This window comes from Echinops telfairi, unplaced genomic scaffold (genome assembly GCF_000313985.2).
Source record: "Echinops telfairi isolate 266 unplaced genomic scaffold, ASM31398v2 ScPeMD7_7469;HRSCAF=8507_1, whole genome shotgun sequence".
NCBI classification, from domain to species: domain Eukaryota; kingdom Metazoa; phylum Chordata; class Mammalia; order Afrosoricida; family Tenrecidae; genus Echinops; species Echinops telfairi.
In genome coordinates, this window is record NW_022111373.1 from 117,901,968 (window position 1) to 117,916,786 (window position 14,819).

Genomic DNA, 14,819 nt, shown 5'->3' on the forward strand with positions numbered 1-14,819 from the left:
AAAAAAAAAAGTATCGCTTATGAATCAAGGGATTCTACAGCCTAGAAAACTCTGCTGCTTTACAGTTATACTCAATTAGTATGTCCCTTCTAGTCATAATCCTTTATGGAATATATATAATTTTGGGTTTCATATGCTTGTAGTTATAATCCTATTCTGGAGGGCATTATCTGCTAAAGTATAGGATGAGATTAAGATCTGACCTTAGTAGAGGGTGTGAATTGGGACAATTTTTTAAAAATGGTTATCTTGATTACTGTTACTTGTAATGGCTGTAAAGAATATGCTAAAGCTGAGAGACAAGCTGCTTCTGGATTGACCTGGGTCAAAGCCTGGGTTACTAAGATGTTGGAGTCCAATGCCTATTAGAACCATCCTAGCAGAGGTCCCAGGTCATATGTGTATTAAAAAGATAACAGTCCAGGGTGGAGAATAGATTATTGTATTTGGGGAAAGGGTTCTATGTTGATTACACCACTGATACTCAAGTTAACTCCCAGCAAAGGACCTTTCCCTTCATGGGTCTGGTGAGGTGTGGGAAGACACTGATAGGAATCACCTGTCACTGTGAACTGTATTCCCTGCAATGCTATCCTGCTGGGTTTAAAATGAGCCACTGAGAAGCAGGGGGTATGACCTCATCACCGGCAAGCTGGGAGTGGAGTGTGTCCTCGGGACTCAGCATCTGGCTTACCCCTGTCTGGCCTTCAGATTTGGGACTGAACAGCACCCACCACCACCAGAGACATCCCTTTAAGCTTTTCATTTGAGTTTCTGTGGGAAGGTGCAATGATTCACAGAACCAAGAAATGTGAGGGAATACCTTCAAGGGAGGGGTATGTGTGAGGGGGGTGGGGAGGTAGGTTGGAGTAGGCTAGCATCTTGGAAGAGTTGGATATTTGGGACGTCTTTGGTCTCCAAGCCTTAGGTACTAGTTTGATATTCTTACAAAAGAAATAGTTACCACAAACAGATTTCCTTGAAGGCTCATCTCTCATTAAAAAAAAAAAATGTGTGCAAGACTTCTCCAGAATAGATGCCTGGTTGTTTAATAAAAATGACATTCCAAGAGGGAGGGGAAAAATGAGGAGCAATACCAAGAGCTTAAGTTGAGAAAAAACGTTTTGAGAACAATGGCAACGGAGTACAAATGTGCTCGACACAAAGGACGTGTGGGTTGTGATAAAAGCTGCACGAGCCCCCAATAAAATGATTTTAAAAAAAAATGACATTCCAGAAAGACAGGGATGCTGACTGGGTAGCCATCTTTGAAGCAGCAAACACTGCCGCTGGGCCCTCCCCACCTTGGCCAGAGCCATTGGAAAGCTGATACAGGCACATCCTCCATCACACGTCTGTCCCCAGTGCATGTGCTGAAAAGCTGAGAAGGCTGCCAGTCAGGTGAATATGAGCGTTTATTGACTGAGTGATCTATGTGACCACCATCCAGTTCTAATCTGTTGTCTAATCAAATCAGAAACTTTGAGCTTTCAATGGCATTGACTTTGCAAAAAGTTCTCCCACATTACGTGGAAGAACTGTTTTCTTTCCAATGCTCAGACACTATATGAATAAAATCACTTTAATGAATCCTTTAATTAATTCCTTCAAATACACATTGTCCACAACCTGTCGAGAAGACTTGACAGCATGGCCAGTCCAGTGTCTGCAGGCCATGGAGCCTCTGCTCGGGAACCTTCGCCCTCAGAAGTCTTCCTCAGCGTGTCTGCTGCAGGACTGCTTCAGCTGCTTCAGCCGCTCCAGCGTCTCGGACACGGTCCGCTCTCCGTGCACCTTGTTGTCCCTCGTGCGGATGTTCACGGTGCCACTAGTTTTCTCCTTTTCCCCAACAACTGCAACACAAGAGACACTGGGCTTTGAGACCGGATCTGAAGGCCCGGAAGGCAGCGCCCTGGAGATCTCAGCAGACCACCATCAACTTTCAGTGACCTGACTCTTTGCAAACCCACGCCCCTGTGCAATTTTGCTCTACGATGGCCGTGTTTGTTGACTGAAAGCTGTCAATTGTATGAAGAAGCATGAGGTGGAGGGGAGGCGAATTTTAAACACACCTTTAAGGATTATTCTATTCACACCTATATATTCCTTTGTTATGTAGCAAACAGGACCGGAAGGAATGAAACCAGCTCGGCTTTTCTGATTGTAGTGGATCTTCATAAGGCTTGGGAGCTCTGTTTGTTTCTTTGGGTCAGTTTCCTTTCTTACCCAGAATGAAGTTATACTGTGCCAACTGTGCGTGTCTGATCTTCTTGTTCAGCGTGCAGCCTGGATCCAGATCCACATCTGCCATGATGTTAGCATCATGGAATTGCAGTCTTACCTATCAGGACAGAGATAGGGAATTTTTCAGACCTAAAACCAGAACTACTCGTATATTTTGATCTTACATGGTTTTACTTAACAAAGAATTTGGAAAATCATGCACACCAACATCATATATGGAAACATAAGTTAGTAACTTAGGACTTAAGTCTTTAAAAATCATTCATTCTTTAAAATTCTTTTAAAAATCAAAACAACTCATTTTGCTCTTGAGAGAAATGCTTTAGAAAAACCTCTAAAAAATCATAACTTAATCAGTTAAATTTAATCTGCTCTCCTAAGTCATATTATTATTAGGTGTGGTTCAGTTGACTCCAACTGCAAGCGCTCTCAGGTATAGCAAAATAAAACACTGTCCAGCCTTGGGCCAGCCTGGCGATCATCATCATGTTTGAGCCCATTGTTGTAGCCAGTGTGCCAGTCCATCTTGATAGTCTTCCTCATTGGGGCTCACCTTCTCCAGCATTCGTCCCAAATAGTAGCATGCCCAAGGAGCCCTAGTGCTGCTGTTGGGTAAGCTCCGGACAACTCACCTCAATCAGCAGTTCAATCCCACCAGTCACTCCACAAAGAGAAGGCTGTTTGTTCCTATTAAGATTCACAGGCTTGGAAATACTACATGGAGTCACTGAGAGCAGGAGTCAACTCCATGCTCTCAGTTTGGGTGTTTTGGGGGACAGTCTGTCCAGTGTAGGACAAAGTATGCCATCCTTGCATGTAAGGAGCATTCTGGCTACAATTCTTCCAACATAGATTTGTCAGCCTGGCAATCCAGGGTGTAGTCAATCATCTTTGCCAACACCATAATTCAAATGCATCAACTCTTCTTTGGTCTTCCTTGTTCATTGTTCTTAAATCATACAGATTACAATGGGGAAAAACAACCCTTTTGCAAGCACATTTCAAGTTCCTCACAGTTTCCAGAAAATAAACTGGTTAGCTTCCATATAGCATCCAATAAATACCCAAGAATATGTTATTTCTTTATCCCTCAAATGGGGAATTATTTGGCCAGTGGTAAGATTGGGACCCACCCTATGCTGCCATTTATGAATACAATCTTTTAAAAATAAAATGCTGAAAATACAAACAATCAGCTAAAATCAGTGCCACAGTTTCATTTACATTTCAGGAGCATATAAGCTGTCTCACAGAATTGTATCTTAACATGAATTGTGTCTTTTACTGCACCTCGCATATACCAATGATTTAATTCACAAAACCTTTATTCTAAAAGAATAATTTGAAAGGAAATAACGGGCTTACAAGAGATTCATTCTTGGAGATACGTGCATTTAAAGTTCCTGCAGAGTAGAACAACCAATCACCCCACCACCACCTGGCCTACGATAGAGAAATGCAGGATCGTCTGCAGGTTCAGATTAGAATGCAAACAGCAGCATGGACCTGTATCACAAGTGGCCTGCTTTATCAAGAGTATGTGGCTTAAGATCGCTGTCTGCCACAGATAACAAGTGTAAGGAAAAGTCATGTTTAAAGGTTACCTTTTGGGCATATTCGTCACAGGTGGGCCCCACAGGAACGACCATGACCTGGCGAGGAGACAGCCAGAAGGGCCTGCAGGGAAAAGTACTTCATGTGACGTGGAGCATTTCCCCGTTCAGGACAGCGCATTTCTCAGTTCACTGTTCATCTCTTCCTGAGGCACGAAAGGGCTGCTTTTAAAAACTTGGGCTCCCGGCCCGACCGCAATCTCAGCAAGAGGAATGGGGAGAAAACTCAGAAGCAGAAAACAACCCTAAATAACAAAACTCCGGAGCCGTGATCTCCTTGCCACGCAGAGTCAAAGCACACAGTGGTGGGGTTGATGCCTCGCAGAGAGCAAAACGCCACATCCTGGAGAGAGGAGGTGCTGGAAACACCAACATCAACAAAGTATTCATTATACTGCGACTACGTAGCCCAGTACGTAGCCCTTACTCCTCTTGGAAGGAAGAATTCCATTTTCAGGATTCAGAACGTTGTAACTAATAAAATATTGACAGCATTTAGAAACAGATGCTTTAACTAGTTATGAAGATGATCCCTTCTGTACATGTCTCATTAGAGTGATCCAGGTGCACTGTGTCAAACCATCCCAACGACGGGACGCCAGGCCACATTTCTCTCCATCGCCCTTCCACTTACCTTCGCTTTGTTGCCACAGGGAAGGGGCTGGCATAGGTTGTGAATTCAGACCGATTGAGACTTTTCCTTCTACCACAGGCTTGGCACAGGATCCCTTAATAAGCAGGTGCCAGGCAGATGTGACCATATTTCATGAAATAGAACTGAAGTCGTCTTTTGAAGAAGCACCCGTCAAAGGGTGCAGCTAACCAGATGAAGTGGAAATACCCGAGGGCAATGGACAAGGCAAGTGACTGAACTGCTCCATAATTAAGGTCACTGGCCATCTACACGGCGGATGTTGTATAAGCTTGGGATGTTCTCCATTGCTTCTATAAATTGTGTGGCTTACAACGTGAACCGAAGTCCAGTGCTCCTATCAAACACACAGACTCCTGGAATCTAGTCATAAAAAATTGACCAATTTGGAGCCTGTATTTTCAATGGAAAAGAATGCTTGGCTTCTACCAGTATAATCGGTAGAAGAAACAAGGTAAAAGCTGACAGCCCCCACCCCCCGTTCCCAGACAGAAAGAGAAGAGCCACAAACGACTACAAACAAAGCTGAGTGAATTTCAGAAAGAAGCTAAACATTTTTAAAGCTCAAATATTTGGGTTTTGGATTGGATTCCTTGCTCGTAGGGAGCAATCAGAATAAAATTAATTACTTAGACATGAGCAATCAGAATCACCCTCCCTTTCCGTCACCTAACTACACTGGAGAGTGGACATTTCTTCTAGCCAGCGTCCACCATCCTGACCAAACAGAACGGCGGCCGAGTTTACCATTTGCCTCCGTAGTTCTCCGTGAGGATGGCAATCATTCTCTCCACGGAGCCCAGGATGGCTCGGTGAATGATCACGGGCCTTTTCTTGTCATCGCCATCATGGCTAAAAAGAAGACCAAAAAAAAAAAAATCCCTTTAGTATACATTTTTCCCTCCACATCTGTATCCCAGGAGAAACATATTCGGAGGCGACCCAGAAACTAACCTCACAAATGTAAGATTAAATCTGATGGGCAACTGAAAATCCAGCTGGATCGTTGCACACTGGTGGTACCGGCCAATGGCATCTTTAATTTGGATGTCGATCTAAGAAACACAGATGAGGTTATTTTTAGATGTTGTCCTTCACAACAGTGAGGTTAAGGCTGGGGTTTGTTTTTGTTTTTAAAAATTTTTTAAACAATAAATTAATCTCATATTAACCAAACAATGCCCATCTCCTAAGTCCAAGACCGACTGCAATGTCCATTGGAACTGACCTTTGGGCCATAAAATGCTCCATCTCCGGGGTTCAATTCCCACCTTTCACCAAATTCATTCAGGCTATTTTCCAGTTGCTAAAAAGAAAATAAAATTATGTCTGTTTTTGTTCATCTACAAGAGTCCTTCTTCCAGCGTGAATTGTGATTTAAAATAAAGCTTTGATATATCACTACTGTTTTGTAATTTTGTTCACTTTCCTAGACCATATTTTTATACAAATAACGTGCAGTTTTGCCAGCAACACCCCCCACCCCATCTCACATTATAATTGTTTCCTAAGCACAATTTGTGCATTCTCTCGGTGTACATACTATTTATGTGGGTGGGGTGTTTACATAAACCTATCCCCTGTTAAAGCCACGATTTCATCAGAGGAAAAGGCTCAGCCACTTCAAAATACATCATCACAAGTTAAAAAAAAATTGCTTATTCCAACCTCAGATGCATTTATAATTTCAATGTGCTTTCATGTGTGTACAAAGGCCTGGCTTTCTCACAGCTCGGAGCAAGTCGATTTCTTGGCACGCACTGAACAAGACCACTTACTTTCTCAGCTTGGTTCCAGATTTCAATATCTCCCAGGAATTTTTCTGGACGAGTGGAAAGGTTGAGTTTAAAAGAAAATCCAAATACAGTATACACGGTGCGTAGAAAATCCAAGCAACCTTTGATTTCGTCCTCGATCTTTGAACAAAAAGAAGAAACGGTGGTTATTTTCCTTGCTCTTGGCACCGCTTGCAGAGCATCGCGGGCACAGGGGCTCGGACCTGCTCCATGGCACAGAAGATGTGGGCGTCGTCCTGTTGGAACCTGCGCACGCGGGTGAGCCCCGTGAGTGCCCCCGACAGCTCGTTCCTGTGAAGCACCCCGAAATCAGCGAGCCGCAGAGGCAACTCTCTCCAGGACCGTGGCCGGTGATCGAACATCAGGCTGCAGAAAGAAGAAAAGCCACTGAGGTGTAACTTGACCAAACTCACACTGCCTCTCCGCTCTTGTAGTCAGTCACACAAAGAGCGCCACAAAGTCAACGATGCTGAGCACGCTTTTTCAAATTCTGGCGTTTAGAAAACCAGTTAAGCAGGGACATGAATCAAGCAGCAAATAAATGTTAGTATAACCAACTATAGCTATGAGAAAATAAAATGTTCATGCCCAGAGCCTTGTAAGTCCTTACATTCCATGCTTACAGCAGTTTAAGGACTGCCTGTAAGGCTCACAGTTAGAAACCTAGGGGAATTTGAGAAAATTAAGAAAGGATTCGGCTGGGTCCTGAGCCACTCCTCACGGAGGTTCTCCGGTCAGCGGCGCCTGCTCTGCACTGAATCCTGGCACGGGGCTCTGGACACTGTGCTGGGGGCTGGCCTGAGCCACCTGCCTCACAGCCCTCCTTCGTCCTCCCCCAAGTGGTATTGCAAACCAGCTTTCAAGGATGGACACTGGAGCAGTGGCAAGGCAAACACTTCCAAAGATATTCATCCATTAATAGCTAACACACCTACTAACACCGTCATGATGAAGACGCTTATTTAAAACAAGAGTTTCTGAAGCCCACCCCCCACCTTACATTCTGCCTCGTTTGCAGCTCTAGCACCATCTGGAATACCTATAGATCTATGGATCCAATTGGGCATGGAAGATACTGCATGATCACAATTGGGTAGCAGTTAAATATTATTCAATGTAAATAGTACAGATTTTGTTTTTAACAAAACTCTTCCACAGGCTGGAAAGCGATCTAGAGCTAATGGCAGCCCAGGAAAATCTTCCATAGAAACTGAAAGCTGCTGAGTACCAGTGTCCCGGGCAGTTCATGGGCTTCAGGGCAAAGGTTTCCTTCTCCACCTCAAAGGAGAACATGTTCTCGCTGTAGTGCTGCCAGTGGCCCGAGGTCACCCAGAGTCGGCTGTTGTAGATGTTCGGGCTGACCACCTCCTGGAACCCACGCTTCCTGTATTCACTCTGTAATACAACAAACAGAACTTGTGGATAGGGAGAAAAAGTATTTCATACGTAAAAATGTGAAATGTAGTTTTATACTATCAAGCTCAGATAAACATATACTACAACTTAGGATACTCTTATTTGTTGAAAAGGGAATTCCTGCCTATGTATATAAATGCCCCCCTCCCCCAAACCCACCGCCCTCAAGTTAATTCTGAATCACGGTAACCGCATCGGGTTTCTGAGGCTGAGACTCTTTACAGGTGCAGATAGGCTCACCTGTCTCCCACCCACTACTGTGGCTCCTTTGCACATGTCCATCAAAAAGACCAGGCCCACTGCCACAGAGCTGGTTCTGACTCAGAGCCCCTCTGCAGGGTTCCCCAGACGACGGATCATTACAGGCGTAGACAAAACTCATCTTTCTCCTGCAGTGCGCCTAGCAGGCTCGAACTGCCAACGTTGAGGTCAGCAGTCCAACGCCTAACCCCCAGGGCCACGAGGGATCCATTCTGTACATAGGGCTTGTAAGGATGCTAATGGTAACACTAGTAATATATGAAAATTGAGGATTACCCCTTGCAGAGGGTCTCAGGGAGGAGACGAGCCAGTCAGGGTGCGATGTAGCAACGATAAAAAATACAGCTTTCCTCTAGTTCCTAAATGTTTCCTCCCCACTCCACTACCATGACTCGAATTCTACCTTGCAAGTCTGGCTAGTACAGACAGGAACTGGAAATACAGGGAATCCAGGGCGGATGAGCCCTACAGGACCAGTGGTGTGAGTGGCGAAACAGGGAGGGTAGAGGGAGAGTGGGTAGGAAAGAGGGAACCGATTACAAGGAACTATATGTGACCTCCTCCCTGGGGGACGGACAACAGAAAAGTGGGTGAAGGGAGATGTTGGACAGGGCAAGATATGACAAAGTAACAATTTATAAATTATCAAGGGCTCATGAGGGAGGGGGGAGTGGGGAGGGAGGGGATAAATGAGGACCTAATGCCGGGGGCTTAAGTGGCGAGGAAATGTTTTGAGAATGATGAGGGCAATGAATGCACAAATGCGCTTTACACAATTGATGTGTGTGTGGATTGTGATAAGAGTCGTATGAGCCCCTAATAAAATGATTTAAAAAAAAAGAAAACTGAAGATTACATCAACTTCCATCAATTAAAGAAAGGGTCTATATAGCAGTAGAAAAGGGCAAACTGGATGTTCTTGTATCTGAAAAAAGTCACAAGGCAGATAAATATACGAGACTCCATATATGTAAATGTGAAACATAAATAATGTAAGGACACACACACACACACACACACACATATATATATCTATATGAACATGTAAAACAACATGGACACCAGGGCCCCTCTACTATACCCCTTAGGGTCGTCAGCATCGACATGGTGGCAGTGAGTTGGGTTTGGGTTTTTTATACATGACTCCACAGTTGTGTTAAAGGAGTGAAAGATGACACATACAGGGGAGAATCCCCCTGGGCACCCTTTCCTAGAAGAAACTGTTGTTATGAAGTTGGACCTTTGTGCCCATGTTGTTTTATATGGTCCTCTTTCTCCCTTGGAGTGGCTAGTGGTTTCAAACGGCTGATCTTACAGTGAACAACCCAATGTGTACCAGCTACATTCGGAATCAAGCACAGCACAATGTGAAGAAATCTCTGTTACATCTGCATGGTCAGCATACAGATATGTTTGAAACACTTTATGAGGCAGCAGATTTATATTTTAAATGGTCTTATGCTTCTTTCAAATATAAGATTATCCTTCCTTTTTGCAGTCTGTATTACTAAAATCATCCTTTAGCCTAAATCTCTGGAAGGAAGCAATGAGGATGGCTTACCCTGATATAGTCAGTAAGTGTATTATAAATGTAGGCTCCCTTTGGCAGGAAAAAGCAACTTCCAGGGCTGAGTTCATGGAAGAAATAAAGTTCTTGGTCCTGGTGGGTGGGAAGAAGAGAAAAAAGGGATGTGTATATTTCTCTAAGACATCAATATAAAAGTCAATATTCAAAACATGAATTTTTTGAAGAGCCCCTGGTATAATGCCTTCCTATCACCCCGTCTGGTTTCCTTACCCATCAACTCCCCATGGAATGCCCAAAGACCTCAGCATTTACTTTGTTATTACTGGAATTCACTTGAGGCAACCAAGGGGGGCTGGCAGTAGATGCTGTCTCTTGGTGTAGTTTCACAGTCTAATCGTTGAGGACTCTTGTTACAAAATGAACATTAGAAGACGTGTTGCTATCATTAAAATGATCTCTGATTAGAGGACATGGCACAAAGGGGCTACAGAGACAACTAAGACCACAGAATCTAGCAGTGACTAACGACTGGATCAACTTGGGCAACAAGTAGAGTAACTCTCTGGGGACTCCCTTATCTTTAAAATGAGTCCATGAAGTTGAGTGATTTCCAAAGTATCTCACAGCTACATAAAATGCTGCTACTTTGTTTTTACAGAAAACAGTAGTTTGTCTGTACTTGTTCTTGATAAAAGTAGTTAAAATACATTTCTAGAACCCTCTAGAAAGAAAATGTGTACAAGTAGTTAATACTTCACACTGAAACTCTGCACCAATACTTGAAACTTTAGCATCTCTTCAAAAGGCGTCTCTACACCTTTAGACTATACAATTCCCAGGAATTGTTACAGCTAAATTTCAAACTACCAACGAAATAACGAAAATGGCTCTTTAACACACCCTCCCGATTTTCCTGTGATCGCGGTTCTTCGCTTCCTCTTGGAACTTCTCCCATTCTCTCAACATTTTCGGATCTGGGAATGAAATCCCATAGATTCGCTGGAGAGTTTCCATATCTGCTTTGCCTTCCCAATATGTGGAGGAATTCTAAAAACAAAGAGGAGTCACAGAACAACATTCAAAGTTGGAAATACCTCACACGTGGATTGGATGCCACGTCTCAGTGGCACCGTATGGGTCACGTTCACACTTGTAACAGGGAACATGACAAGCAGTGCACCGAGTTAGCCTCCCGCTGGAGTAGCCTGCGCTCCTCCCAGAGCAAGAAGCTGGCTCTTCCTTTGCTCACAAATGCCCACCCTGAGCTCTCCTCAAACCACAGCTCCGCGAACATTAACCACTGACTGCAAGGTGAGCCCGCACAAAATGATTAAGCAAACTGAAAAACGCGTCAGTAAATAATGACGTTCATGATTTAAAGTACCCTGTAGGAACCACCCATAGAATATTTATGGACTAGCACACAATCGACAGAATTCATCTGGTTAAAGACACCTCTAGGGCAATGACTTCGACAACGCATCGCCACTGAGTGGATTCTGACCCATAATCACAGTTATGCTCTAGAGGGCAGAGTCTAACTGCTCCCCAGGCTCCCGAGGCTGTGCATCTTCATGGGAGCAGCACCTGCTTCTCCCAGAGGGCCGGTGGCCTCACAGGGCTGACCTTCTAAAAGCACCAGGCCACCAGGGCTCCTCCATCAGCATGTGCGACAAGGGGGGAGGCTCAAGCACGGAGCTCAGTCTCAAAGCAGTGAGAGCCTCAGTGGCCCCTGCTTGCCTCAGTTTGTGAAGCCCCCAGCCTCCACTGCCATGTGCTCCAGCAAGGACTGTGGAGCCATGCCTTGAGGTAATCTGGGGTTAAAGAAAAAGTAAGAAATCTAGCGCCTACAGTTAGAATCTGAGAGAAAACCATTCGTCCTTATAGATGCCAAAGGAAACCACTGAGAAAAATGGTTGAAAAGGAAAACCAGCACAAGTTTACAGACATATCTATCCTAGACCATTCTGTACCGCACAGTTGGTGAGGGGATCACTTACTTTGTGTATTTTCAATGTCTTAATCTTGCCAGTATGCCTGACATGTGGACCCCGGCAGAGATCTATCAGAGGGCCGCACCTGAGGAGACAATGAAAGAACGTCAACGCAGACTCTCAGGAGCGTGTGCATGGCAGTGGCATTTCGTGGCATGGGCGAGTCTCACCTGTACACTGTGGTGGTTGGAGTAGTCACTTTTTCATTCAGTATCCGGCATTTGAACTTGTTATACTGAAAACATTAAAAAATGATCTTTTCAAAAGGTTTCATTTCTAAGTAATGCAACTAAAATAAAATTTATGTTCATCTAGCACAGTGGCTCTCAACCTTTCTAATGCCGGACACTTTCATACAGGTCCTCAGGTGGTGGTGACCGCCAACCAGAACATTATTTTCGTTGCTCCTTCATCACTGTAATTTTGCTGCTGTTGTGAATCGTAATGTAAATATCTGACATCCAGGATGTATTTTCATTGTGACAAATTGAACATGATTAAACATAATTAAAGCATAATGATTAATCACAAAACAATATGTAATTACTGTATAAACTTGAGTATATGCCAAGTTTTCTCAGCACTTTTTTTTTTTAATCCTTTTACTGGGGGTTCATACAACTCTTATCACAATCCATACATACATCAATTGTGTAAAGCACATTTCTACATTCATTGCCCTCATTATTCTCAAACCATTTGCTTTCCACTTAAGCCCCTGACATCAGCTCATTTTCCCCCTCCATTCCCGCTCCCCCGTCCCTCATGAACCCTAGATAATTTACAAATTATTATTTTTTCATATCTTACACTGTCCGACGTCTCCCTTCACCCATTTCTCTGTTGTCCATCCCCCAGGAAGGAAGCTATATGTAGATCCTTGTAATCGGTTCCCCCTTTCCACCCCACCCTCTCTCACTCTCACCACTGGTCCTGAAGGGATCATCTGCCCTGGATTCCCTGTGTTTCCAGTTCCTATCTATATCAGTGTACATACTCTGGTCTAGCCAGATTTGTAAGGTAGAATTGGGATCATGATAGTGTGGGGAGGAAGCATTTAAGAACTAGAGGAAAGTTGAATGTTTCATTGTTGCTACCCTGCACCCTGACTGGCTCGTCTCCTCCCCAGGACCCTTCAGTAAGGGCATGTCCAATTTCAGCACGTTTTTATGCTGAAAAAGCCCCCTGGTTTTTTGTGGCAAAATTAGGTGCCTCGGCTTATACTAAAGTATATACGGTATACATTGTGAAATATTTATGTGTTTTCCAATGGTCTTAGGCGACCCCTATGAAAGGGGTTGCAACCCACAGGTTGAGAACCGCTGACCTAACACATCTTATCAAAATAAACAGTTTCATTATTTCACACACTAAAAAATGTGGCCACCTTGTTAAATGAACAGAGCAGACTTTGAGTTGGACACAGCAAACCCCAGTGGTTTCCCTTCAAGTAACATAATGAATGATACAAAAGTGGAGGGAGGGGGTGTGTTGTACTTTAATTACCTTAAACATTTCCAGCAAAGTTTCTTTCGTGACTTCCAGTCTTTCAAAAGCTTGTTTTTCCTTAATGATTTTCTTACATAAAGCCTCCAAGGAGGAAAAGTCATTGCTGGACACACACCTGAAGGGGCAGAGAGTACGAGGTCTTTGAGTCCATCCTAAGCACTGCAGCTTGAGGAATGTTCTTTACAATACGCTGAGGGTTCTAGTAGAACAAAACTAGGCTTCTTTCCATAATAGATTTGTCTTAAACTAAACTTTTGATAAGTTACTTTCATGTTTTAGGTTGCCTCTACCTTGGCCATCATGGAAACCTTTCCCACGGTGACCCTGCACCAGCAAAGACAAGGAGATGCAATTAATTTCCCAAAATATCTTATCCAAAAACACACAAGCCTGGCCACTGAGTCAATTCCGACTCAGAATGACCCTGCAGGGCAGAGCAGACCTGATCCCTTGGCTTGCCAAGCCCGTAAATCTTGAGGCGATCGGCAGGAAGGGAAGCTCATCTTGTTCCTGGGGAGCGGCTGTTGGCCGACTCGTTGCCCTCTGGGTCACCAGACGCAGCCTAATCCAGACTTGATTTCCTCTGTCCCGTTACATTAACTCACCCTTCCTCCAGGTACATGTCGTAGTAGAATCCATTCTCTATGGGCGGGCCGTAGCACAAGCATCCACCATAGACCCTCTCCATCGCCTCGCCCATTATGTGAGCACTGGAGTGCCAGTACACCTGAAAGCCAACAACAACAAGGCGGTTTCCATCTGGGCACGGCAGCTACACACGCACACGGTCATCAGAAAGTGACCGGCAAAAACTATCACGAAAACCTAGATATACAAATGTATAAACTAGGTGTGGTTCTACTCAAAGTCAAAATAATGTTTTAAAGTCCTAATGTGTAAATTGCTTTTGTATCTTACACATAGATGGGTTAGTGTTTCCAGACCAATTACATTTTGGGTTGACGATGAAAAAGGGTGGACAGTGCCATCACTTGGCCATGGAACATACCTAAAGACATCTATTTTCCCAATAGGGGCTGACAACAATTAAGGAGGCACGGCTTGATCACAACACAAGTATAAAACACCAGGACAAACAGTCACTAAAATCAAATGGCAGTACTTGGCTTACTCAGAATATACCTCTAGGGATGCTTTATGATTTATTTCTAAAGTCCAAGCTTGTTAACTTTAGAATACCTTTGGAAACCTGATTCAACTGTATAAACAGACTAACTCCAATGAGATACTTTCTTTCCCATGTATGTGGCACAGCATCATGGACAAGCCAGCTTTCACCTCTTAACTTTGTGGAGAGGCAGCCGCAAAGCATCCGTTGTGTAATAATGGGATGGACAAGGTGGCCAATGAAGCTGCATCTGAAACTCAATGGGCCACAAATAAAAACTTACCGCTTGGGCTTCTTCATCCTCAAACTTGAGAAGCTCTATGGTACAATCTTCTTCCAGAGGGCGGTCAAGGTCCCACACAACTTTATTCACTTTCGCGATGACGGTGTTGTCGGCCAGGCCTTGACTTTAAACACGAGCACATGCAGAGAAAAACATGAGATTCTAAGCAAGAAGGAGCACACGGGAGTCCAGGCACAGGACGATAAAACCAACACTGCCAATATCCTCTGGGAAGCATTAGCTACAGCATTGGAAAAAGCAGAAAACTCTCCCTAAATTCAGCAGGAATGGTAAAAAGATCCTAAAAACCCACAACACTAACATTTGGCATTTAATGTTTCTTATTTAAGCAAACAAGGCAACTCTGATAAAACAGGCAGTTACAATTTCTAGC

General features: G+C 43.9%; 1 protein-coding gene across 1 annotated transcript in view; it reads right to left on the bottom strand.

Moving 5' to 3' along the window:
- Nucleotides 1-1,568: 1,568 nt before the first annotated feature.
- Nucleotides 1,569-14,819, bottom strand: part of TARS1 (threonyl-tRNA synthetase 1) — a 27,880-nt gene continuing 14,629 nt past the window's right edge. Inside the window, exons 4-19 of the mRNA XM_004698086.3 lie at nucleotides 14,426-14,549; nucleotides 13,619-13,740; nucleotides 13,011-13,128; nucleotides 11,675-11,739; nucleotides 11,511-11,589; nucleotides 10,411-10,557; nucleotides 9,544-9,642; nucleotides 7,534-7,700; nucleotides 6,509-6,671; nucleotides 6,288-6,425; nucleotides 5,738-5,815; nucleotides 5,464-5,564; nucleotides 5,257-5,361; nucleotides 3,849-3,921; nucleotides 2,227-2,341; nucleotides 1,569-1,853 (exon numbers count right to left, since the gene is read on the bottom strand). Of these exons, the coding sequence (XP_004698143.2) occupies nucleotides 1,705-1,853; nucleotides 2,227-2,341; nucleotides 3,849-3,921; nucleotides 5,257-5,361; nucleotides 5,464-5,564; nucleotides 5,738-5,815; nucleotides 6,288-6,425; nucleotides 6,509-6,671; nucleotides 7,534-7,700; nucleotides 9,544-9,642; nucleotides 10,411-10,557; nucleotides 11,511-11,589; nucleotides 11,675-11,739; nucleotides 13,011-13,128; nucleotides 13,619-13,740; nucleotides 14,426-14,549 (1,843 nt within the window). The 3' untranslated portion in view covers nucleotides 1,569-1,704. The remainder of the gene's footprint in view (nucleotides 1,854-2,226; nucleotides 2,342-3,848; nucleotides 3,922-5,256; nucleotides 5,362-5,463; nucleotides 5,565-5,737; nucleotides 5,816-6,287; nucleotides 6,426-6,508; nucleotides 6,672-7,533; nucleotides 7,701-9,543; nucleotides 9,643-10,410; nucleotides 10,558-11,510; nucleotides 11,590-11,674; nucleotides 11,740-13,010; nucleotides 13,129-13,618; nucleotides 13,741-14,425; nucleotides 14,550-14,819) is intronic.